The 25906-nt window shown below is 35.3% G+C and overlaps 1 protein-coding gene across 1 annotated transcript in view; it reads right to left on the reverse strand.

The window, feature by feature from the left end:
• Positions 1–616: 616 nt before the first annotated feature.
• Positions 617–25906, reverse strand: part of tgfbr1b (transforming growth factor, beta receptor 1 b) — a 79067-nt gene continuing 53777 nt past the window's right edge. Inside the window, exons 6-9 of the mRNA XM_073830351.1 lie at positions 23651–23807; positions 19725–19849; positions 19370–19500; positions 617–7197 (exon numbers count right to left, since the gene is read on the reverse strand). Of these exons, the coding sequence (XP_073686452.1) occupies positions 7072–7197; positions 19370–19500; positions 19725–19849; positions 23651–23807 (539 nt within the window). The 3' untranslated portion in view covers positions 617–7071. The remainder of the gene's footprint in view (positions 7198–19369; positions 19501–19724; positions 19850–23650; positions 23808–25906) is intronic.

The following is a 25906-nucleotide window of genomic DNA, read 5'->3' on the forward strand; positions in this document are numbered from 1 at the left end:
CAATTGCAACTTTGTATCTTGCAATTCTGATTTTTTTTTCTCTCGCAATCGCATCTTTGTATCCCACAATACTGACTTTACTCTAGCATTTACAAGTTCACAACTCGCAATTGTGAGTTTGTATCTCACAATTCTGGCTTTTTTTCCTCGCAGTTGCAACTTTTTATATTGCAATTTTCTTTTTTTCTCACAATTTTTTTTCACAAGAGTTTGTGTTTTTCTCATTATTGTGAGTTTGTATCTCTCAATTCTGACTTTCTCTCACAATTGCAACTTTGTATCTGACAATTATGACTTTTTTTCCACATTTGTAAGTTTGTATCTCACAACACCATTTTTTTCCGCAACTGTGAGTTTGTATCTCTCAATTCAGCCTTTTTTTCTCAGAATTGAGCGATGTAAACCTGCAACTGCGAGTTATAAAGACCAGTTCTGGAAAAAAAAATTGCGGGTTTATATCACCTAATTCTGACTTTATTTCTCAGAATGATGAGTTTATATCTCGCAATCCTGACTTTATAACTTGCAATTGTGTCGCAATAACCTTTTTGTCAATTTTTTATTCAGTGCGGGAAAAGGGCTTTCATGCAGGTCAGCAATAAAACAAGTCGTCGTGTAAAAGTTTGAAGTATTTTTTTTTTTATTGACACCCATCTCTACTATCTCCACTATGTTAGAAAGCAACATGATCTTCACTCTGCTACGGTCCTATGCAGTTCATCTGTACACACTAGAAAAAAGTCAATACATAACGCTTTAGAAACCAGATGGGCTCCGCTCAGAGCCACACAGCTCACTTCAGCCACCAGTTTCATTCTTTTTCTGTTTTTTTTTTTCTTTCTTTTTTTAGTAAAAAGAAACAGTACAAGGCATTTCTATACAGCTGAGGAGGCATTAAAGGACAGTATGACATCAGTAAAGCACTTGTAATTCATACAGAACACAAAAAAAAGAAAGAACGTAACAAAACCAAATAATGCTTTAAAGGAGGAGGAATATACTGTTTGGACAATAATACAATAACACAATGCCATCGACACGTACCACCAGCATAAAATGTCATTTTAGCATTTCAAAAAAAGAAACAAACTCGGAGTAAACAAATCAAATATATATATATACACTGAGGTATAAACACATTGGTCTTCAGAGGAGGTATTTTCTCATGACTTTTTGACCTTTTAAAACCTACTGAAATTATTATTTTTTTTATTATTCTTTATAATATATATATATTTTAAAAAAAGCAAGTGATGCAATACATTAGAAAGAAGTCCCATGCAGTGCATCATTCTTAGTGGAATTAAAAAAAAAAAAACATAGGCACCAAATAAAACACGATAAAGCTTTCCGCTACCGTCCAATCAGCAGCCGCGGTGAAATGCACCATGGGAAACTCGTCAGCCGCCCTTAGATGACCCAGAATTCTCCTGCGCTCCTCCGAACGGTCTTATTCACAGTGTCCGTGTAATGATAGCGGTGTAATTAAACTCTGACAAACAGCATGACGATTGCTAGCGGAGAGCCTGAGGTCTGTCAGACCAAATGCTTTTTGCATAAATGAGTGAAAGACCCGTGTGTTTTCATGCCACCGCTTGAAAAATGACCTTTAGCCAATTTATGCAAGTAGTCCGCAATATGAGCATCCACGCCTGTCGCAGACTCCTTAAGTAGTCCATCCGACGCCCTGTGAAATGTTCTGACGTGTTTGTGCATTATAGTGTGAAACTGCATAATTTACCTTTCGAGAATTATTCATTAAAGCCGGCGGTGTTGAAGTCTGGGTCACGTAAGGGCGTCCGACTCCAGCTTTCTCCCGGATATATGGCCGCTGTCTCCTTGAAGGAGCTTCTCCGCCGCAGATGAGTCTGGAGAAGGCAGGAGCTCGTCATCTGAAGCTACACTAGCAGAGAGCGGCGTCTGGAGGTGCAGCGGTGTGGGGTTTTCTGTCAAGTTATAGCCGGTGTGGCGCGGCGCTCGCGGCCAACACCTACCCGCAGTCGCTAAAGGATCCCTGGATGAAAATGTTACCGCGCTTCAGTCTGAAACTACATGCTGGTGATGGAGGATGAGAAAGTAATGACTAAAAGGACATGAGCGGAAACACCGTTCAGCTGAGAGTGAAAGTCATCAGGGTCTGTCCTCGTGCCATTCCAAACCGTCACCTTTTTACTTTTTAACACAGAAAACACAAAAAGAGAGATTTCGAAGAATGTTCCGGCTGCTCTTTTCTTTCCAACTTCTTTGCAAAAACTAAACTATTTCCTTCAGTTTTGTCAAATGGAACAAATAGAGTTCACACAATTGCTTCAAGCTAGTGTTTATGTTGATTTTCAGTGGTAAAAACTAATTTCATACTCGAGCACTCAAAATAATGAGTCAGACTGCTTTTATGATGCAAGTTTTAGTGTCTTTTTATATTTAGATTTTTTTTTAAAGATTTTTGCTTTTTAAAGAAGTTTCTTCTGCTCATCAAGGCTGTTCATTTGATCAAAAATACAGGGGAAAATTCTGCAATATTACCATGTAATGTTTTTCTGTTTTAATATGCATAAACACTTAATTTCTTAGTAATTAAAGTTATACTTTCAGAATCATTATTCCAGTCTTCAGTGTCACATTATCATTCTAATATTCTGATTTATTATCAGTGTTGGAAACAGATTGTCAGGATTCCTTGATTAATAAAAGGTTAAAAAGGACAGCATTTGTTTAAAATAGAAATGTTCTCTAACAATATACACTACTGTTCAAAAGTTTGGAGTTGGTAAAATAAAATAATTTTTTTTTTTTTTTTGAAAGAAATTATTTCTTTTATTCATCAAGGATGTGTTAAATTGATAAAAAGTGATGGTGTAGATTTATATTCCGAATAAATGCTGTTTTTTTTAACTTGTTATTCATCAAAGAATCCTAAAAAAATAATCACAGATTCCTGAAAAATAACTGTTTCCAACATTGATCATTCTAATAATAAATCAGCATATTAGAATGATTTCTGAAGGGTCATGTGACACTGAAGACTGGAGTAACAGCTGATGAAAATTCAGCTTTGCATCACAGAAATAAATTATATTTTAAAGCATATTAAAATAAAAACAATTATTTTACATAGTAATAACATTTATATTATATTATGTTTTTTTTTCTGTATTTTTGATCAAATAAATACAGTCTTGATGAGCAGAAAAATCTTACAAATCCCAAAATTTTTGTAGATCAAATGTGTTTGAGTTATTTTAGTACATGGAATTTAAGTAAATCAAATGAGAAATGTTACTTGATGAAATAAAACAAGTTTACGTTTTCCATTTATTATATATCAGACAGCGTTTATTTTATTTCGAGCAACTTTAGTTTTAAGTTCAAGTTTTAGTCGATTTTAATAACCCCAATACTGGCTATTTTAAATTGCATGTAAAAGAGCAACTTTTCTCATTCCCCAAATTCATCCGACAGGTTTGGAATGGTATAGAAATGACCAAATGATGATTTTCATGTCTGTCTGAACGATTAGAGTTTGTTGAAGGAAGCTTAACGATGGATTCCTAATCGTTCCCTTTTCCTCCTCTGACAGCACTGGCCTCTGCTTTAGTTTGAAACGCTTTCATTTACACTTCCTCCTTCCCTCCGTTAACGAACTGTACACGGCACACAGTCACAGCCTGACCAACATTACACATATTTACATACATGTACACATTATTTATAGACACGACGTCCTACCCACACATTAAAAAGTACTTCATTCAGGAATTGTGCATTTGAATGTGTGGCAGGAGTCATTCGTTCATTCATTCATTCATTCACTCAGTGTACGCGTGAGACGGCATCAATAATCAACCATAACACTTCTGACCATCTGAGCGACAGCTAACTTCTCAAACAAACTCTCTTTATAGGAAATGCACTGCAAAGGCCTTCCTTTCAGCATCTCCAGCTCATTTCAAACAAATAAAACAGTCGTGTGAATGTAGAGAATGTAAACGGCATGAGACGCGAAGAGTTCCCGTGTGGTTCATGTGCTCCAGCAGAGACTCGAGATGCATAGCAGTGAAGTTTGACCATCAGAAGAGCACAGACCCTGGTTTGAGCATCAACACGCTAGAAATGCCGTTATCGCTCAACACGTGACATTAGGATTTTATGCATCTAAAACTATTTGGGCGAAACTGACAGCATTTGTGGCAGCACAAAAAAATGATTTATACACTACGCTCAAAAGTTTGAAATCAGTAAGACTTTTAATGCTTTTAACGGAAGTCTCTTCTGCTCATCAAGGCTGTTTTTATTTGATCAAAAATACCAGGGAAAACTGTAATATTGTAAAATGTTATTACAATTTAAAATGATGGTTTTTATTTTAATATGCTTTAAAATGTAATTTATTTCTGTGATGCAAAGCTGAATTTTCATCAGCTGTTACTCCATTCTTCAGTGTCGCACGACCCTTCAGAAATCATTGTAATATTCTGATTTATTATTAGAATTATCAATGTAAGAACCTGTGATTTTTTTTTAGGATTCTTTGATGAATAACAAGTTAAAAAGAACCGCATTTATTCAAAATATAAATCTTTTCTAACAATGTAAACATCGCTTTTCATTGATTTAACAGATCATTGGTGAAAAAAAGTATTAATTTCTTTGTACAAATGAAGAAAAAAAATTACTGACCCTAAACTTTGAGAGTTTATTTTGTTACAAAAGATTTCTATTTTAAATAAAGCTGTTCTTTTCAACATTTTTTTTTTGTTACAGAATCCTGTAAAGAAAAAAAAAAAGTTTTAAATATTAAGTTGAAAACTGTTTTCAACATTGATAATAAATCAGGATATTAGAATGATTTCTGAACGATCATGTGACGCTGAAGACTGCAGTAATGATGCTGAAAATTCAGCTGTGAATCACAGAAATAAATTATAGTTGAATAGATATTCACATAGAAAACAGTTTTTTAATTTCTAATAATATTTCACTAAATAATATTTATTAGTATTATTAGTAATAATATTTATTAATATTTCACTACTCATTAAATTGAAATAACATTGTACAATATTACATTTTTTTCTGTATTTTTGATCAGCCTTGCTGAGCATAAAAACATTACAAACCTTACTGATAGATATATATATTTTTTTTTCTTTTTAATCTGTCTTCCAGGTGCTTACAATGGAAGTCAATAGGGACCATCTCTTTTTTAAATGTGTTGCCACAAGATGAAAATATACATACATAAACTTTTTTTTTGTATGAAACAAACAAAATCACTAACATTTTGTCAAATTGTACAGCTTTGTTGTCATTAGCAAAGCTAAAACCATCTTTTACAGCTCAGATAATGGCAGTATTACTATAAATGATTTTGCTAAATTTGTACATTTTGTATCATTTTATTTTAAATCCTCCAAAACTTGCCCCATTCATTTCCATTGTAAGTGCCTCATCATAACAAATCTGCCTCCATTTTTACCAATTTATTTTATTTTGTGCTAATCAACATTACAACACAAATGCTGCACTGCAAAAACGGCTTTTCTTGCTTAGATTTTGTCGTCTCGTTTCCAGCCAAAATATCTAAACATTCTCAAATCAAGAAGGTTTTTCTAGACGAGTCAGAATTATTTTCTTGTCGTCAGAAAAAAAGTCAAAATATAGTGATTTTTTGCTTAGAGCAAGCAAAATAATTCACCAATGTGGTGAGAGAAAAAAAAGAATCTTATTTCAAACAGAAAGATTATTTTTTTAACCCCATTGGCAGATTTTTTTGGCTAAAATGCACTTAATTGTAATTCTGAAAACAACAATTATCACTCATCTAGAAAATTCTTCTTTATTTACGAATTCTTAGATATTTTTGCTGGAAACAAGACAAAAAGCATTTTTTGCAGTGTGTCGACTGAGCTTCGATCTCGTTCCTCTGATGAAGGGCGTCTAATCTGACTCTAAAGATCAGTGAAAACTCATCGGGGGAAACGGTGTCAAACGTATAGATGTACATAAATAAGAATCTCAAGTTGCATGCCTAAATAAGCACCAGAAACTGATACCTTGAGAAAATCAAGTCACCAGAAAGCTGCGGAGCGTCTGGTTTCGCTCTTCATTCAGGAGCGCGACGGCTATCGGATCTCCAGAGCGCTTCACGTCCGTCCGCTGCTACATCTGTGCACCGGCTCACATTGGGCACTGTTATCATGCTCAGCTCCAGCACACACAAACACAAACACAAACACAAACACACACCAGCTCCTCTTGGTCCCTTGAGGCTCGCTCCAAAGAGATTCAAAGCGGTCCTCGATATTGTGTCTCATTTACATTCGATTAGAAAAAGTCGCCACAAAATGTTGGAAAACCTATGGCTTAGTAAATATTCTATATTAACGTAGCTCGTCTTCACGCGGCAGCCAGAGCGCCGGTGTGCAGAGAAGTCCCATGAAACCAGCTGTAGATGAAGAGGTCTGGATTGTTGTTACATCCTCAGTGCTGCATCAGTGGAGAGAATGAGGATGAAGAATGGCACCAGCGGAGCGGATCGGAGCGCACCGTGAGGGTGGGTCGGTTGGTTCGAAGCAGTGGCACTTTCTGGTAACACCTGGCTTGGAAGGCATGGTTGTCGTCGTAGTCGTCGTAGCAGAGCAGTAAAAATATAAAGTCGCTAGGTTTCATCTGTATTGCATATGTCACAGCATGTTCGCCAAGACTGAATGAGGTCGTGTCCAGTTTAGTTTTTGCAAAAACAGAAAAAACATTAAGTCACACCGACCTGAAGAACTGCAGCGATGAGCGGAAATCCAACGTAAAAGGTGCAAATCGAGGTCCCACAGAAACAGTCAAACCTCCATGGGAGAAAAACCAAACTCGTATAAATAATAAAGGAATCCTTCTTTCGTCGAAGCCCGCGTTCGGCGCGCTCTGGAGTCCGTGTTCTCGAGACGCCACGAAACCGGGCGCGATTAAGGATGCGTGGGTGAAAGTGCTGCGTCCTCTCCGGAGGACAGAGAGTGTGGTGCGATGGTAAAGGATGATGGGAAAGGTAATGCTAAGGGTGGCGGTCTGACGGCCGCTGGCCTACATCTTGATGCCCTCCTGCTGGCTGAGCTGCGACAGAGTCTTCTTGATGCGCAGCGCCGTCAGACGAGCCGCTCCGTTGGCGTACCAGCACTCCCTCATGATCTTGGCCATCACACGCAGAGCCTGGACACAGCGGGAAACACACCATTAATACACATGGACACACAGGAATATGGAAGCCACCAGGTAAGAAACATTCATGCCTTTAAAAAGTGGAAATTATGACTTTACAAGTCAGAAACATGACATTTAAAAATTTTAATTGTGAGATAAAAAGTCCAAATTATACCATTAAAAAGTTGAAATTATGACACACTCAAGTCATAATCAGAATTAGAATCAGAAAGAGCTTTATTGGCAGCTATGCTTGCACATAAAAGGAATTTGTTTCAGTCTTATTAGCTTCCAGTCCACAAAGATGCACAGACAATAAAAATAAGAGAATAAGAAAAAATAAAAATAGAAAATAATAATAATAATTTGTAAAAATTGACTATAAATATTTAATAAAAAATCTAAATCATGAGATAAAAAGTCAAAATTATGATTTACTAAATAATTATGAGATTGTCAAAAAATCTAAATCATGACATTAAAACATCAGTATTATGACATAAAAGTCGAAATTATGACACTCTCAAGTCAGTTATGAGATTGTCGAAATGACATAAAAAAAATCTAAATTATGACTTACTAAGTCGAACTTATGAATTTAAAAGTCATAAATGACATTAAAAATCCGAAATTATGACTTACTAAACCGAAATTGACTTTAAAAGTCATAAATATGACATTAAAAAGTCATAAATATGACATTAAAAAGTCAAAATTATTACATACTCAAGTCCTAATTATGTTGAAAAAAATCTAAATCATGAGATAAAAAGTCAAAATTATGATTTACTAAATCGAAATTATAACAAAAGTCATAATTATGAAATCGAAAGTCAAAATTATGACTTACTAAACCTGAAATTAGGAATTTAAAAGTCATAAATATGAGGTAAAGTCAAAATTATGGCAAAGTCATAATTTTAAGATTGTCGAAAAAGTCAAAATTCTGAGATTCATTTGAAAATATGAATTTAAGTCATAATTATGACATTAAAAATCTAAATTATTACTTTAAAAGTCATAATTATGAAAGGTGAAAATATGATTACAACAGTTTGCATATGTGCCTCCCAGTTGTTAAGGGACCAAAAGTATGCAAACTGTTATAATTCCTACACCGTTCACCTGATTTGGATGTAAATACCCTCAAATCAAAGCTGACAGTCTGCAGTTAAAGCACATCTTGTTCGTTTCATTTTAAATCCATTGTGGTGGTGGACAGAGCCAAAAATGTTAGAACTGTGTCGATGTCCCAATATTTATGGACCTGACTGTATGTAAATTTGAAAATATATGAAAAAAAGCTTTAAAACATAATTTAATTGTGTATTTAAGACATGTTATTAGTGTAATTAACCTTGGTAGATAAAGGCGTCAGCCATTTTATTCCATATATATTATATATATATATATTTTTTTTTTCAATCTGAATTTCTGAAGTACACTCTTGCACAATGTAAAAAAAAAACAAAAAACTAGTCATTGTTTAAAAGACTTCACTTTCACACTGCAAAAAATGCTTTTCTTACTTAGTTTTTTTTTCCTGTTTCCAGCCAAAATATCTAAAAAGTCTTGAATCAGGAAAGATTTTCTAGCCAAGTAAAAATTATTGCCTTGTTTTTAGTAAAAACAAGTCAAAATTAAGTGAGTTTTTGCTTAAAACAAGCAAAATAATCAGCCAATGGGTAAGAAAAATAATCTAGTTGTCTGCTTGAAATAAGGTTTTTTTCTTACCCCATTGGCAGATTATTTTGCTTGTTTTAAGCAAAAACTCACTTAATTTTGACTTGTTTTTACTGAAAACAAGACAAAAAAATTTTACTTGGCTAGAAAGTCCTTCCTGATTCAAGAATTTTTAGATATTTTGGCTGGAATCAAGACAAAAAAAATCTAGAAAAGCATTTTTTGCAGTGTACTAACACACACACACTCTCACACACACACACACACACACACACACACACACACACACACACAGTCACACACACACACACACACACACACACACACACACACACACACACACACACACACACACACACACACACACACACACACACACAGTCACACACACACACACACACACACACACACACACACACACACACACACACAGTGTCAGTAGAATGAGGAACAGCGATGTGCCAGTGTTTTAGGTAATGAGAAACAAACTCTCTGAAGTGTGTCCAGACAAATTTCAAGTAGTTCCATTTGTATTTTGTACTCTGAAGTTTAATTCACTTTTTTTCCGCAAGCAGTTTCTTGTCAGATCAGTGTTTGGGTTCATGCCATCTAAGAAACGCTAGAACAGAAACAAACGCACTGCTTCAGACATTTATTGCCCTCTTGCCATTATTTGCACATCATCGTCTCCTAATGACTGGATCTAAGTGCCTTTAATAAAGTGAAGCTCGCAGGAGCGTCTGATGGAGCGCGGCCTCGCCGCTTTACTGAGCGCTGGGATTGTTATTAGATACAAATCAGACGAAGCAAGTGAAAGAGCAAAGAGCCGCAGCGTTGTAGACTTGGCACGCTGTTAGCGGCGTATAAATGCTCAACGGTCTCTGTGGAGATCTGAGCTCTCTGAGGGTAATTACGGACACCCACATTCAGCTCTCAGGGTGAAAGATTTACAGCCAATGCAAATCTAATCAGTTCAGTTTCTGCTGCAGACACACAAACACACTTGAGCTCATTCAGCCGCTCTGTGAGGAATACAACACAGCCTGATAAAAACACCACTGAGATTGCCAACATCCAGAAAGTGGAGGACACACTAGAACTTCCTCTGAAGATTTCCACCCCATTGTGAGGTTCGCTCCACATCAACTGACCAAGAGTTTCAGACAAATACGACTCTTGTGTGCAGCTATCTGTGGAAGATGAAAACAGAAACTATATATGTCCTACACATGGCTGAAACGTCTGAAAGGTGCTTAAAAGTGTTACATGTAGAACTAGATGAGTAACAAACTAAGTCAGCTTGAGAAAGCCTAGCCTGACAGTTTAAAGCAGCTGTAAAAGTACAAAAGATGATGTTGCTGCCATGATTTAGCATGTTGTTAGCATGTTTTAACATTATTAGCTTGTTGCATTTTTATAGGCTGATTACAATAAATCAATATGATCAAGTTCTTGCATAAATAACAAGCTACTAGCATGATCAGCAAGTTATTAACATGTTTCTAGCATGATTAACAAGTTACTAGCATGTTTCTAGCATGATTAGCAAGTTGCTAGCATGTTTCTAGCATGATTAGCAAGTTACTAACATGATTAACAAGTTACTAGCATCTTTCTAGCATGATTAGCAAGTTACTAGCATCTTTCTAGCATGATTAGCAAGTTACTAGCATCTTTCTAGCATGATTAGCAAGTTGCTAACATGTTTCTAACATGATTAGCAAGTTGCTAGCATGTTTCTAGCATGATTAACATGTTAGCAAGTTATTAGCATGATTAGCAAGTTAACAAGTTACTAGCATGATTAGCAAGTTGCTAGCATGTTTCTAGCATGATTAGCAAGTTGCTAGCATGTTTCTAGCATGATTAGCATGTTAGCAAGTTATTAGCATGATTAGCAAGTTAACAAGTTACTAGCATGATTAGCATGTTACTAGCATGTTGCTATCATGATTAGCATGTTAACCCTAATCAGAAAGTTACTAGCATGAGGCTAGCATGATTAGCATATTGCTAACATCATTTCAATAGATTAGAAATATTAGATGTAACACATAGAAACTGGGAGTTTACAGTTGAATTTTGACAGTGGAGTTTGATGAGTGTTGGCTCATTTGAACATTTTTGGTGGTTTTGATAGTCTGGTTTACAAAAACCGTAAGTCGGATCAGTCTGAAAAGATACAGATTGGTGGTTCTAGCTTGAAAGCTGTGGGTAATAAACAGTAGATCAGCGAGCTGGCTTTCTCAAGCTTGTGACTCCATTAACGGTTCATTTTTTCACCTCCTCTGAGGCCATTCAAGCCGGTGTCTGCGGATACAATCTCAGGTTTTACACTGCCCTGGGGAACAGAGCACTTCCAGAGACACAGATCTCCTCCTCAGACTCACCTGTGAAGAGCCAGAGCCAGAGCCCAATGCAGAACAGCATCTGCTGAAAATGCCACGCCAGACAGTAAATGTCAGCACCGCCGCGACTGAATCACGCACAAACAAAGACGACGTGTCTGTCATGAGAACGGAGGTAAGCAGCAGAGACACGTCTCTATTTCACAGAGTGTTTGGCAGCTCTCATATGCTGGAGGTGGATTAGATTTCACAGCGGTGTTATCGCGGATCAAATCGAATCAAGCTGTGTCACTTCCCCAGTAATAAAGAGGCCAGCGCTGTTCTGCTGAGGCGAGTGAGGGGTGGATGCGGCTCTCGTGAGGACTGCGGTCTGTCAGCGGGAGAGAGCAGCCGTCAGGATCAGTTACGCTCCGCCGGCCGCACTGATGCCATTACCCAGATCTGCGTACGCCGTAATGAAATGCTGCGAGAATTAACTTTATTGATCTACATGGGGAAATCAAACTTGTTCTTTCAAGAGCAAGACAATATATTTAAATAGATGAACAAGTACGCATCTGTACACATATTACCATCGACATCTGATTTTACTGTCCTCATATTAAAAGTCACTTTTATTTTTATATGATTTATGATTTTAAACTTCAAATATCTGCTCAGTATTTTTCATTTAAAGTAATTGAAATGAATCGGATTGTTCAAAATGTTGTGGTTTGATCTTTATCATGCACATTAAAAAAATGTCTATTTGGATTTGTCTATGTTTAAAGTGACTGGTGGCATTTCTTCCAGTGAGTGCACTGCAAAAAATGTCTTGTTTCCAGCCAAAATATCTACAAATTCTTAAATCAAGAAGGATTTTCTAGACGAGTAAAAATTAATATCTTATTAGTCAAAATTAAGTGCTTGAAACAAGCTAAATAATCTGCCAATGGGGTAAGAAAAATAATCTTGTTTTCAGTTTGAAATATATATATTTTTTCTTACCCCACTGGCAGATTATTTTGCTTGTTCTAAGAAAAAAATCACTTAATTTTGGCTTGTTTTTTTGTTTTTTTTTTGACTTCCGCAAAATAGAAATATCTAAACATAAAATATCTAACAACTGACAACTATGATTAGTAAGCACAAGGATAGGCAGTCATCAGAGCTGTTTAAGTTAGAATCCACTCACTGCTCAAACATTCTTGCACAGTGATGAATATTGCGTGCTCACGAATTAAAACACACAAAGTGTAGACATTGGGAAAGATTCATTGTGCATAATATTCATTGTGTTAGAGCTTTATGAGATGGCGTATGAACTGAGATGTCAGCTTTAAGGGAGCTTTGTCTGCTTGCATTCTGCTCTGGATGCACGCAGTAGCTCATGCTTTTCTGTTTAGAATAACAGTGGTTTGTGAACGCTGATGCTTAGCCTATATAACAAATATTTTATCGGGAACGTTTATGCTGGGGTTTTGTGAAACTTACGAGATGTTACAGAACTGTTTCATGTAAATTCAATTGATGTACTGAAAAAAAATCTATACAGGTTACTTTTATGTAGGGCTGCAACTAACGATTATTTTGATAATCGATTAGTTCGCCGATTAATTTTTCGATTAATCGATTCGTTGGCTTAAAAATTCCAATTATTTATTTATTTTTTAAATCACACTATTCTACATTCTGAATGCTATGAAAACACAGTGCTTAACCATTTACAACAATTCACCTGTTGTAATAAAGAGAAAGGACAAATATCTGAAGAAAAACACACTAACAAGCATAAAATACAGTTTTTCTGCTATTTATTCTGCCGTGGCGGTGTTTAGTGTCCCACCAACAGCAGCGAGTTCCGCGTTCAAATGCACGCAGTAAGCTGAAGCTGGCCCAAAGCCCCAGCTAAAGTACTTAGGCCTACCATGAATGTGGAGGGGAAAAGTAAGGAGATATTCATATTATTTATTAATAAACTAGTATTTTCTGAGTGCATCTTTATGGATTAGGCATATAGCTAATAAAAGAGTTTTGTTTTCGATTTGAATTATTTCGTTTTATAGTAGTGAAGTAATAATTTAAAGTAAATTTATTACTCTTACATTTATGAGCAAAAATTAAGTTTCACATAGCACTTGCACCTCCATGTCCTACAAAGCTTTTAATCTCCGCACAAACTATTGGATATGTGCCTATTAGTAGCCTACACATTTATCTAGGTTAAACGATTAAACTAATATTGTGATATGCTTAATTTTTTTTTTTTAATCTAAGGATTTTAATTTAAATCGTGATGATTTGAGAAGGCTAAACTGATCTATCTGCCGCCGGCCGCTTTGTCGTTACTTTAAAAAACAAAAACTTGAATTTCACAAATAAAACATGTTCCAAATATATTTCTAAATTAACTTTATAAACTAAAGAAACGAAAATAAATGTAATTACTTTGCTATTAAAAACAGCAGCTGTGCAATGGGGAAGAGAAAGAGAACTCGGCCAGTAATTCTGATGAGCTGTAACGTTAGAGGTTGTAGGAATTTTTGCAACGAATGTTTGTTTAATAGCCTATTTAACACTTATTTAGGCTACTTTCTTATTTAAATGTATTATTTCGTTGATTTATTTTAGTGTTTTGTAGACTGCTTGTTCACCGACAGAAATTGCAAAACACGCACATTCGTGAATAATGTTTAAGCCTCATTTATTTATAAAACACCGCACCACCGGCGGTGGTTAAAATCTGCCACCGTCACAGCCCTACTGTTCATACCCTCCATAAATACGCGCACTACATGTTGTATTTAAATCTAAATTTAACATTCAACGACAGATGTTTCAGCACAATGAATGTTTTTGCACTGAGTTGAGTATTAATTGTCTCCCTTTCTGTGTTCTGTGTTCCGGGTGTCTGACACGCTCATTCAGTAAAGATTTAAACTTACAGACTGCCAGAATGGATTTTTAAATGGAAAATCTCGAGTGAATTTGTGACATTTACAGATAAGGATATGACCGCAAACTGAAAGTTTTCATGCTGAGGACGCAAACGGATCTCAAAGCGCCTCACAGGGCAAGCCATCACTCTATTAGTTTTAAATAAGGAATTCTCGTGTTTTGAGCAGCTTGGATCACGTAACTCTCCTGCAGCATCTCAGTCTGTTTCCTCCACTATTTTTAGATGCACTTTGTCTATAGAAATGCGTCATTCAGTGCTGTTATTTGCGTGATCCTCTGAAGTTGTACGTGCACTGTGGGCGGACCCGATTCATCGATAATGAGAATCGTCGACAAATTTCATTATCGATAATAATCGATTTTATCGATTAGTTGTTGCAGCCCTACTTTTATGCAGGCTTTTGCGGGCAGGAGCAGGACAAAACATGAATGCGAGGCAGGAACGGAACGAGATAAGATATTTCTGCGGATGCAGGACAAATCCATCCTGTGCATTTCTCTACATGCAGTGTTAAAATGCCCCCTGTTGGTTAAACTCTGCATCAAATGTAATATAAGCATGAAGATGTAATATGCACTTGAAGCGACCTGTCAAAAACAACTTATATGCTTGTTACCACATTTGATAATCAATCAAAATAATCACAGCTTTTGTGATTTGAAAATCGTACCCTTTCAAATTGCAATTTCGGTTTACAAACGATTAATCATGCAGGCCTAGTAGCACAGTAACTGACTAGAGCAGTAACACTGAAACTAGTGACTAGTACTGTAACACTGAAATCATTGATTTGAACTGCACCATTGTAGCTAGTGACATGGACTGTAACACTGTAACTAGTGACTAGAACAATAAGATTGTAACTGGTGACTAGTAGTGTTACAATGTAGCTATTGACTAGAACTGTAACACTAACACTAACTAACACTGTAATTAGTTGTTATTAGTTAATATTAGTTAATTATTTGAACTGCAACCCTGTAGTAGTGACTTGAACGTAACACAGTGACTAGAACAAGTCACTGTAAAACAAAAAGTAGTACTGTAAAACACTAACTAGGGACTAGAACAGTAACACTAACTACAGCAGTACCACTGGTAACAATGTAAATAGTGACTAGTACTGGAACACTGTAATTAGTGATCTGAACTGCAACACGGTAGCTACTGACTAGAATGATAACACAGTGTCCAGAAAAAGTGACTAGTGCTGTAGTGACTACATCAGTAACAACTAGTAACATTGTAAACAGTGACTAGTACTTTACTGACTAGAACTGTAGTACTATAAATCTAGCTGTGACTAGTTCTGTGCTAGTGTAATTAACCATTTGAACTGTAACACTGTGACTAGTGACTAGAGCAGTAACAATTTATGTAGTGACTTGTACACTGTAATTAATTAGTGATTTGAACTGCAATACTGAAGCTAGTGACTAGAATGGTAACACTGACTAGTACTAGTAACCAGTGACTGTACACTGGAACTAGTGACTACACTATAGTAATGTAAAACACTAACTAGTGACCAAAACAGTAACAATGTAACTAGTGACTACAGCAGTAACAATGTAACTAGTGTCTACAGCAGTAACAATGTAACTAGTGACTACAGCAGTAACAATGTAACTAGTGACTACAGCAGTAACAATGTAACTAGTGACTACAGCAGTAACAATGTAACTAGTGACTACAGCAGTAACAATGTAACTAGTGACTACAGCAGTAACAATGTAACTAGTGACTACAGCAGTAACAATGTAACTAATGACTACAGCAGTAACAATGTAACTAGTGACTACAGCAGTAACAATGTAACTAGTGACTACAGCAGTAACAATGTAACTAGTGACTACAGCAGTAACAATGTAACTAGTGACTACAGCAGTAACAATGTAACTAGTGACTACAGCAGTAACAATGTAACTAGTGAATACAGCAGTAACAATGTAACTAATGACTACAGCAGTAACAATGTAACTAGTGACTACAGCAGTAACAATGTAACTAATGACTACAGCAGTAACAATGTAACTAGTGACTACAGCAGTAACAATGTAACTAGTGACTACAGCAGTAACAATGTAACTAATGACTACAGCAGTAACAATGTAACTAATGACTACAGCAGTAACAATGTAACTAATGACTACAGCAGTAACAATGTAACTAGTGACTACAGCAGTAACAATGTAACTAATGACTACAGCAGTAACAATGTAACTAATGACTACAGCAGTAACAATGTAACTAATGACTACAGCAGTAACAATGTAACTAATGACTACAGCAGTAACAATGTAACTAGTGACTACAGCAGTAACAATGTAACTAATGACTACAGCAGTAACAATGTAACTAGTGACTACAGCAGTAACAATGTAACTAGTGACTACAGCAGTAACAATGTAACTAATGACTACAGCAGTAACAATGTAACTAATGACTACAGCAGTAACAATGTAACTAATGACTACAGCAGTAACAATGTAACTAGTGACTACAGCAGTAACAATGTAACTAATGACTACAGCAGTAACAATGTAACTAATGACTACAGCAGTAACAATGTAACTAATGACTACAGCAGTAACAATGTAACTAGTGACTACAGCAGTAACAATGTAACTAGTGACTACAGCAGTAACAATGTAACTAGTGACTACAGCAGTAACAATGTAACTAGTGAATACAGCAGTAACAATGTAACTAGTGACTACAGCAGTAACAATGTAACTAGTGACTACAGCAGTAACAATGTAACTAGTGACTACAGCAGTAACAATGTAACTAATGACTACAGCAGTAACAATGTAACTAGTGACTACAGCAGTAACAATGTAACTAATGACTACAGCAGTAACAATGTAACTAATGACTACAGCAGTAACAATGTAACTAATGACTACAGCAGTAACAATGTAACTAGTGAATACAGCAGTAACAATGTAACTAATGACTACAGCAGTAACAATGTAACTAATGACTACAGCAGTAACAATGTAACTAATGACTACAGCAGTAACAATGTAACTAGTGACTACAGCAGTAACAATGTAACTAGTGACTACAGCAGTAACAATGTAACTAGTGACTACAGCAGTAACAATGTAACTAGTGACTACAGCAGTAACAATGTAACTAGTGACTACAGCAGTAACAATGTAACTAGTGACTACAGCAGTAACAATGTAACTAGTGACTACAGCAGTAACAATGTAACTAGTGACTACAGCAGTAACAATGTAACTAGTGACTACAGCAGTAACAATGTAACTAATGACTACAGCAGTAACAATGTAACTAGTGACTACAGCAGTAACAATGTAACTAGTGACTACAGCAGTAACAATGTAACTAGTGACTACAGCAGTAACAATGTAACTAGTGACTACAGCAGTAACAATGTAACTAGTGACTACAGCAGTAACAATGTAACTAGTGACTACAGCAGTAACAATGTAACTAGTGAATACAGCAGTAACAATGTAACTAATGACTACAGCAGTAACAATGTAACTAGTGACTACAGCAGTAACAATGTAACTAATGACTACAGCAGTAACAATGTAACTAGTGACTACAGCAGTAACAATGTAACTAGTGACTACAGCAGTAACAATGTAACTAATGACTACAGCAGTAACAATGTAACTAATGACTACAGCAGTAACAATGTAACTAATGACTACAGCAGTAACAATGTAACTAGTGAATACAGCAGTAACAATGTAACTAATGACTACAGCAGTAACAATGTAACTAATGACTACAGCAGTAACAATGTAACTAATGACTACAGCAGTAACAATGTAACTAGTGACTACAGCAGTAACAATGTAACTAATGACTACAGCAGTAACAATGTAACTAATGACTACAGCAGTAACAATGTAACTAATGACTACAGCAGTAACAATGTAACTAGTGACTACAGCAGTAACAATGTAACTAGTGACTACAGCAGTAACAATGTAACTAGTGACTACAGCAGTAACAATGTAACTAGTGAATACAGCAGTAACAATGTAACTAGTGACTACAGCAGTAACAATGTAACTAGTGACTACAGCAGTAACAATGTAACTAGTGACTACAGCAGTAACAATGTAACTAATGACTACAGCAGTAACAATGTAACTAGTGACTACAGCAGTAACAATGTAACTAATGACTACAGCAGTAACAATGTAACTAATGACTACAGCAGTAACAATGTAACTAATGACTACAGCAGTAACAATGTAACTAGTGAATACAGCAGTAACAATGTAACTAATGACTACAGCAGTAACAATGTAACTAATGACTACAGCAGTAACAATGTAACTAATGACTACAGCAGTAACAATGTAACTAGTGACTACAGCAGTAACAATGTAACTAGTGACTACAGCAGTAACAATGTAACTAGTGACTACAGCAGTAACAATGTAACTAGTGACTACAGCAGTAACAATGTAACTAGTGACTACAGCAGTAACAATGTAACTAGTGACTACAGCAGTAACAATGTAACTAGTGACTACAGCAGTAACAATGTAACTAGTGACTACAGCAGTAACAATGTAACTAGTGACTACAGCAGTAACAATGTAACTAGTGACTACAGCAGTAACAATGTAACTAGTGACTACAGCAGTAACAATGTAACTAGTGAATACAGCAGTAACAATGTAACTAATGACTACAGCAGTAACAATGTAACTAGTGACTACAGCAGTAACAATGTAACTAATGACTACAGCAGTAACAATGTAACTAGTGACTACAGCAGTAACAATGTAACTAGTGACTACAGCAGTAACAATGTAACTAATGACTACAGCAGTAACAATGTAACTAATGACTACAGCAGTAACAATGTAACTAATGACTACAGCAGTAACAATGTAACTAGTGAATACAGCAGTAACAATGTAACTAATGACTACAGCAGTAACAATGTAACTAATGACTACAGCAGTAACAATGTAACTAATGACTACAGCAGTAACAATGTAACTAGTGACTACAGCAGTAACAATGTAACTAATGACTACAGCAGTAACAATGTAACTAATGACTACAGCAGTAACAATGTAACTAGTGACTTGTAACACTGTAACTGTTACTAGTATATATATTGATGTCCATTTGTCCACTCAAAGACAGATATATTTACAGATCAGGTTTTCATTCATCTGTTTGAGCACAAGTCTAGAGTTCTCACCTCACAGCTTTGCCATCTGTTTGGAATGTTGGGCCGTAGTTTCTGTTCGCACACGACTCTCCTCATCTCCTCCACCGACGGGTCGGACTGCACCAGGTCATAGTACGGCAGCTGGTAGTCTTCATGAATGCCTGCGCAAAAACATCTTTCATTTAAGGTATGCCGAGTCTAACAACTCAAACAACGACAGATGCAGCTGCTGATCAAAAAAATAAGACAAACTTGACTAAAATTCTTGAAAAATAGAATGAAAGAAAAGCATGTATCTAGGCAGCAGCAAAACGCAAACGTGTCTGGCAAAAAAACAACAGTTAATAAACTAGAGCTAGTTTCACATGAAGAGTCCTTATTATACCTCCAATAGAACATCTGCTGGCAATTTCCCAGAAGACCAGCCCCATGGCATAGATGTCTGCCCTCTTGAAAGACTCAAAATGCTTCATGTTTATTGAGTCGTCAAGCACTTCTGGGGCCATATACCTGTTCAAGGATACGAGCGAATAGAGAGTTATTATATCTGATACAGCAATCCAGAGATATGCACACTTGATCCAAAGCAAGGTCTTTCTCAAGGTTGACTTTATTGTCATTCAGCACAACCAAAACTAAAGGCAGTTTCACCAAGGGACAAAATATGCCCCTGGAAAAAGAAGGAAAATCAGCCGGTTTAGAGGCATGGATATAAATCAATATGTAATTAAAACTGAGTCCTGAATTTCACAATAAAACTTCACAACCACAAAATATTTCACTGTGTTTTGTATTTTTGGTATGTACAAAAGAAAAAGTTTTAAAAATGTAGCTTTAAATCATAAATATTATGTATTTTTACTACAAAAACAAGCACATACAAGTGTTACTTTAGTATCCTTAAGAAAGTTTCGATAATATTTTGAACTAGTATTTTTTTTTTTTAATTTGTTTCAGTTTTAGTACATTTTCAGTACATCCAAGTTTAAATAAAAATGGTAAATGTTGCATTGGCAACTAGCTGAAATCAAATATGTTAAAGGTTGGTGTACTGCTCTCACATCTTTCAAAAGAAGTAAAGCTATTAAAAGACTCATCTGCACACTAAAATTCAGGAGATTTATTTGGATGAGTAGCTGAAGAGCAGCTGAGTTATCTAAGATCCTCCAGCACACCGCCACTGACCTCTGAGACACTCGTTTCATGCTGGTCTGCTGACTAAATGATATGGCCTTAAAGGATTAGTTCACTTTCATAACAACAATGTACAGATAATGTACTCACCCCCTTGTCATCCAAGATGTTCATGTCTTTCTTTCTTCAGTCGTAAAGAAAATATGTTTTTTTGAGGAAAACATTTCAGGATTTCTTTCTTTATAATGGATATGGATGGCGCCTCGAAGTTTGAACTTCCAAAATGCAGTTTAAATGCAGCTTCAAAATGCTCTAAACGATCCCAGTCGAGGAGGAAGGGTCTTATCTAGCGAAACGATCAGTTATTTTCAAAACAAATTGACAATTTATCTACTTTTTAACCTCAAATGCTCATCTTGTCTGGTCTCTGCGCAGTGCATGTGTAGTCAGTAGAATCCGGGCCAATGCAGTTAGGGAACGTCTAAAAACTCCCATCTCATTTGTGTCTTCAATGTCAAAATCGTCCTATAATGGTGTTTTTGTATGTTCACTTTATAAACACTATGTCGGTACTTTTGCAGCGATCTAAAGCGATTTTGAAGTTAGGGAAGAAAAGGAGATGGGAGTTTTTAGACGTACCCTAACTGTATTTACCCCAATCACACAGACTTCTGAGGTTAAAAAGTATATAAATTGTCAATTTGTTTCGAAAAGAACCAATCGTTTCGCTAGATAAGACCCTTCCTCCTCGACTGGGATCATTTAGAGACTTTTGAAGCTGCATTTAAACTGCATTTTGGAAGTTCAAACTTCGGGGCTCCATTCATATCCATTATAAAGAGAGAAATCCTGAAATGTTTTCCTCAAAAAACATAATTTCTTTACGACTGAGGAAAGAAAGACATGAACATCTTGGATGACAAGGGGGTGAGTACATTATCTGTGGATTGTTGTTATAAAAGTGAACTAATCCTTCAAGTAAACCGAGAAATCGTTCCTTTCCAACACGTTAATTCAATTTGATGCAATTTCATCTACAGCATGCAAATTACAGAGGATTAGTCACGAAAAGTCTGCACGCTCTGTCAGAATAATGAGAACGGGAGGACACCTCCATCTGAACTGAGTAATGGACAAGCTAAAAGTGGAGCAAGACTGTTCCTCTGAATCACTCCATTCCACAACCCAGTGCAGGAAAACACCAAATGAATCATGTGGGAGATACAGCAGAGAATGAGTCCATGTCCAAATACAATATATGCAGAAAATGAAGCCTGAGGGAGAACTTGAAAACCTCAGTGAATTTGGAAAGAAAAAAAAGAAGAAAAAAAAAAAAAAAAAAAAAAGAAAAAAGCACAAAAAGTCAAAATTATGTGTGTTTTTGGTTGAAACGAGTAACAATCTGCCAGTGGGGTAAGAAAAATAATCTTTTTTTCTGTTTGAAATAAGATTTTTTTGCTTACCCCATTGGCAGATTATTTCTGATTTTTTCTGAAAACAAAAAAAATGTTTTTACTGGTCTAGAAAATCCTCCTTGATTTAAGATTTTATAGATATTTTTGCTTAAAACAAGCAACAAAATCTAAGTAAGAAAAGCATTTTTTGCAGTGAAGTCTTATTTTAGTATTACAGAGATACTAGCTTTTATTAGATTTAACTAATTATTATTTTAATTTTAAAATGTTAGTAATTTGTCTACTTTTATAAGTTTTGTTATTTTTTATATCTATATACTTTTTATTATTATTTTTTTTTTTAGTTCAAGTTAAAGTAAGTTTAATGACTTTTTTTGGTTTTAGTTTCTAATGAAACAAGATTTCATATCTTCATTTGATTCTCCAGTAAATCTGTCTTAATTTATGGATGTTTAAATGTTTGTATTAGAAAACATAAAAATACACAACAACAACAACTTAATTTTTTTTTCAGTGCATGCAACATTTGATGCCACAATTTAAGATTTATTTATGGCCTTACTTTTTGTGAAGTTAAATGAAGACATTTGAAGGGGAGACACTGCAGGCACAAACACTGTTTTCATGCTCCTGTCCAGTTCGAGATTTTGGGCTTTTGGGTGTTTTATAAAGTGTTTTTGTTCAGACTTACACACCACACTTTACATTTTTATTCCTGTCTATATCCTGAAGGTTTTTACAGATGGATTTGTTCGTATATGATTTGCTTCCACCAAAAATGGAAAATTAATTGTTTTCTGGTTTTAGGTTTTTTCTGAATTATGTTGTGAAAAAAAGAGATATCAAAAATCCCCTCAGTAAAAGCATTTGACTCTAATATGTCAAAAAAATTAAACAAGAATTTTGAAACTGACTTCATCCAGTGTTTAGATTTTTGTTCTAGAAATGTATGCAAATCGGCACATATTTCATTAAATAATGGCTCATTTGCATATTTAAACTTGATTTGAAAAAAACTTGTAATATGAAAATTTTTCGCAATTATCAATGTAATCAATCAACTGGGTAAATAAGATGACAACTATTAGCTAATTTTTTAGCCTATGCACCCGCAGTGTCTCGCCGTAAGATCCAAAGAAACCCTGTACATTCATGTTTTGCATATCTGCAAAAGTAAATAAATACATTTTAAGACATATGGGCCATATAAATGTGTATTTTATGGGACAACATGACACAAATGTTACATGTTCTCTTAAAAAAAAAACACTGATATACTGCAAAAAATGCTTTTCTTACTTAGATATTTTGTCTTGTTTCCAGCCAAAATATCTACAAATTCTTAAATCAAGAAAGATTTTCTAAATGAGTAAAAGTTATTGTCTTGTTTACAGAAGTCAAAATGAAGTGAGTTTTTGCTTAGAACAAGTAAAATAATCTGCCAATGGGGTAAGAAAAAAAATAATAATTTCTTAGCCCATTGGCAGATTATTTTACTTGTTTCAAGCAAAAATGCACTTAATTCTGACTTGTTTTTTCTGTAAACAAGACAATAATTTTTACTCGTCTAAGTAAAAAAATAAATAAAAAAATCTAAGTAAGAAAAGCATTTTTTTTTTGCAGTGTAGAAGAAAAAATAAATAAAAAACCTCACCCAAACAAATGCAACCCCAAAAAAACAAAAATGCAGATAAACCCCTACAAACTTCCCATAAGGCTAAACTAATCGTCTCTAAAGAGCTAAAGAACAGGAAGACGGTACCGTTTGGTGCCCACTCTGTGGTTGGGTGCGATGTCGATGGTGTCCGTGGCGGAGTCGTGGCGTACGGCCAAACCCAGGTCCGCGATACAGCACGTGCCGTTCTTCTTGACCAGGATGTTCTTTGATTTCAGATCCCTGTGGGCAATAGCTGGCTTGCCTGGAATCAAACAGAGGAACACCAGATTAGAGGAAGAGCTGACGATCTGAGCAGAAAGAGTTCACTTCCTCAAGAAGAGCAGAAGAACAACGAGCAGATAAACCATTGTTCACTCAGAAATACTCAGTCTGTCATCACTTATTCACACTCATCACTGAGACTATCCTTTATCAAAACACAATGTTTCATGAAAGCTGAGAGATTCCTGACTCCACATGAAGACGCTGAACCAATTAATTATCATTTTTACATTTAATTTATTGTATATTTACTGCATTGGGTCAACAGAAGTTTGTTTGTGTTAAAAATTCATTTGCTTGACGCACAATAACCACATCTGAGCTTCTGTTCACCAATTTTAAGGACTCTTCTATGCCATAAGAGTGAGTAGATATGGCAGAAAGGCAATTTTATGGTGAATTATCCCTTTAAATGAGACCAAAAGAAGGTTTGCTCTGGTTCAGTATCACACAAGTGCACATGTCGTGAGGTCAAGCATTGCTTTTGTGGACATGTTGGTTCTAGTGTTGCATTTCAAAAATAGACCCTTGTAAACACAACAGATATAAACCGGGGCTTTTCTGGACAAAAACACTTTTTTTTTTTTAACTGTACCTTGGTAAAAAAAATTCTGTAGACATGGATTGTTATAAAACCATGTTGTTTAAAATGTATCCTTTTAATGCAATGATTTATTTTGTTTTTTTGGGGGGGGAGAAGTACCATGGTCCTAGCATGTTTTTTCCCCCCATATGTATACACTGGTGTTGATATGTTTTAAATACAAGTCTCTTCTGCCCACCAAGGCTGCATTTATTTGATCAAAAATACAGTCAAAATTATTATTATTATTATTATGTAAAACAGCTGTTTTCTATGTGAATATCAGTTAAAATGTAATTTATTTCTGTGATGCGCAGCTGAATTTTCAGCATCATTACTGCAGTCTTCAGTGTAATCTGCTGCTCAAGAAATATTTCTGATTATTATCAATGTTGAACGCAGTTGTTAATACTAAGAAATTAATACTTTGATTCACCAAGGCTGCATTAAATTGATCAAAGTTGACATTTATTACAAAAAAAGTGAAATTTCAGCTGCGCATTACAGCAATCAATTACATTTGAACAAATATTCACATAAAAAAACAACGTTTTTAAACTGTAAAAACAATTTTTAACTGTAATTTATTTAAAAAAACATTACACATCTTACCGATCCCAAACTGTTGAACAGTTTTGATCAACTCACAAAGCTATTAAATCATACTATTAATGTTTATACTATTATTTTAAACAGCTGTTTTCTAAGTGAATATCTGTTAAACTGTAATTTATTTCTGTGATGAAAGCAGAATTTTCAGCATCATTACTGCAGTCTTCAGTGTCACATGATCCTCCAGAAATCATTCTAATATACTGATTTACTGCTCAACAAACATTTCTGATTATTATCAATGTAGAAAACAGCTGGGCTGAAAGTTCAAAAGAACAGCATTTACTTGAAGTCTGGGTTTCTGCAGACTTTTTACTGCCATATATGAACTTTAAGACCTAAACCTGTAATATATATGTAATATTTAATGTGTTCAATGTAAAAAAGAAAACAAAATTTCATCGCTGTCATAAATGATATTTATTACTATGATACTTTTCACATCAGAAGACAATATTCCACACAAAAATATCCCCACACTGACTTAGTCCAATAAACTAATAAAGTTATTACGTTACATTTTAGACACAATATTTACTGTTTTGTTCTATTGTCAATTTTAAGACTTTGTAAGGCCTTTCATTAGGAAAACTTTATTTAAGACACTTTAAGACTTTAAGGGCCCACGGATATCCTGTGAAATAGAAATCTTCTGTAATATTTTAAATGTCTTTGTCATTTTTGATCAATTTAATGCATCCTTAATGAAAAAAAAAAACATTAATTTGAATGTTAAAGCATGTCAAAAAACACCACGGTGTGTCTAAAAAATGATGCACCATTAAAGGTTTTACATCCAGATAATCTGACAGTATTAGCGCACTCGCAGATGATTTGTTCGTAAGCGGCGTGTGCGAGCGGCTGCATCGATTTGAGACACTGAC

The sequence above is a fragment of the Garra rufa genome, chromosome 24 (genome assembly GCF_049309525.1).
Source record: "Garra rufa chromosome 24, GarRuf1.0, whole genome shotgun sequence".
NCBI classification, from domain to species: domain Eukaryota; kingdom Metazoa; phylum Chordata; class Actinopteri; order Cypriniformes; family Cyprinidae; genus Garra; species Garra rufa.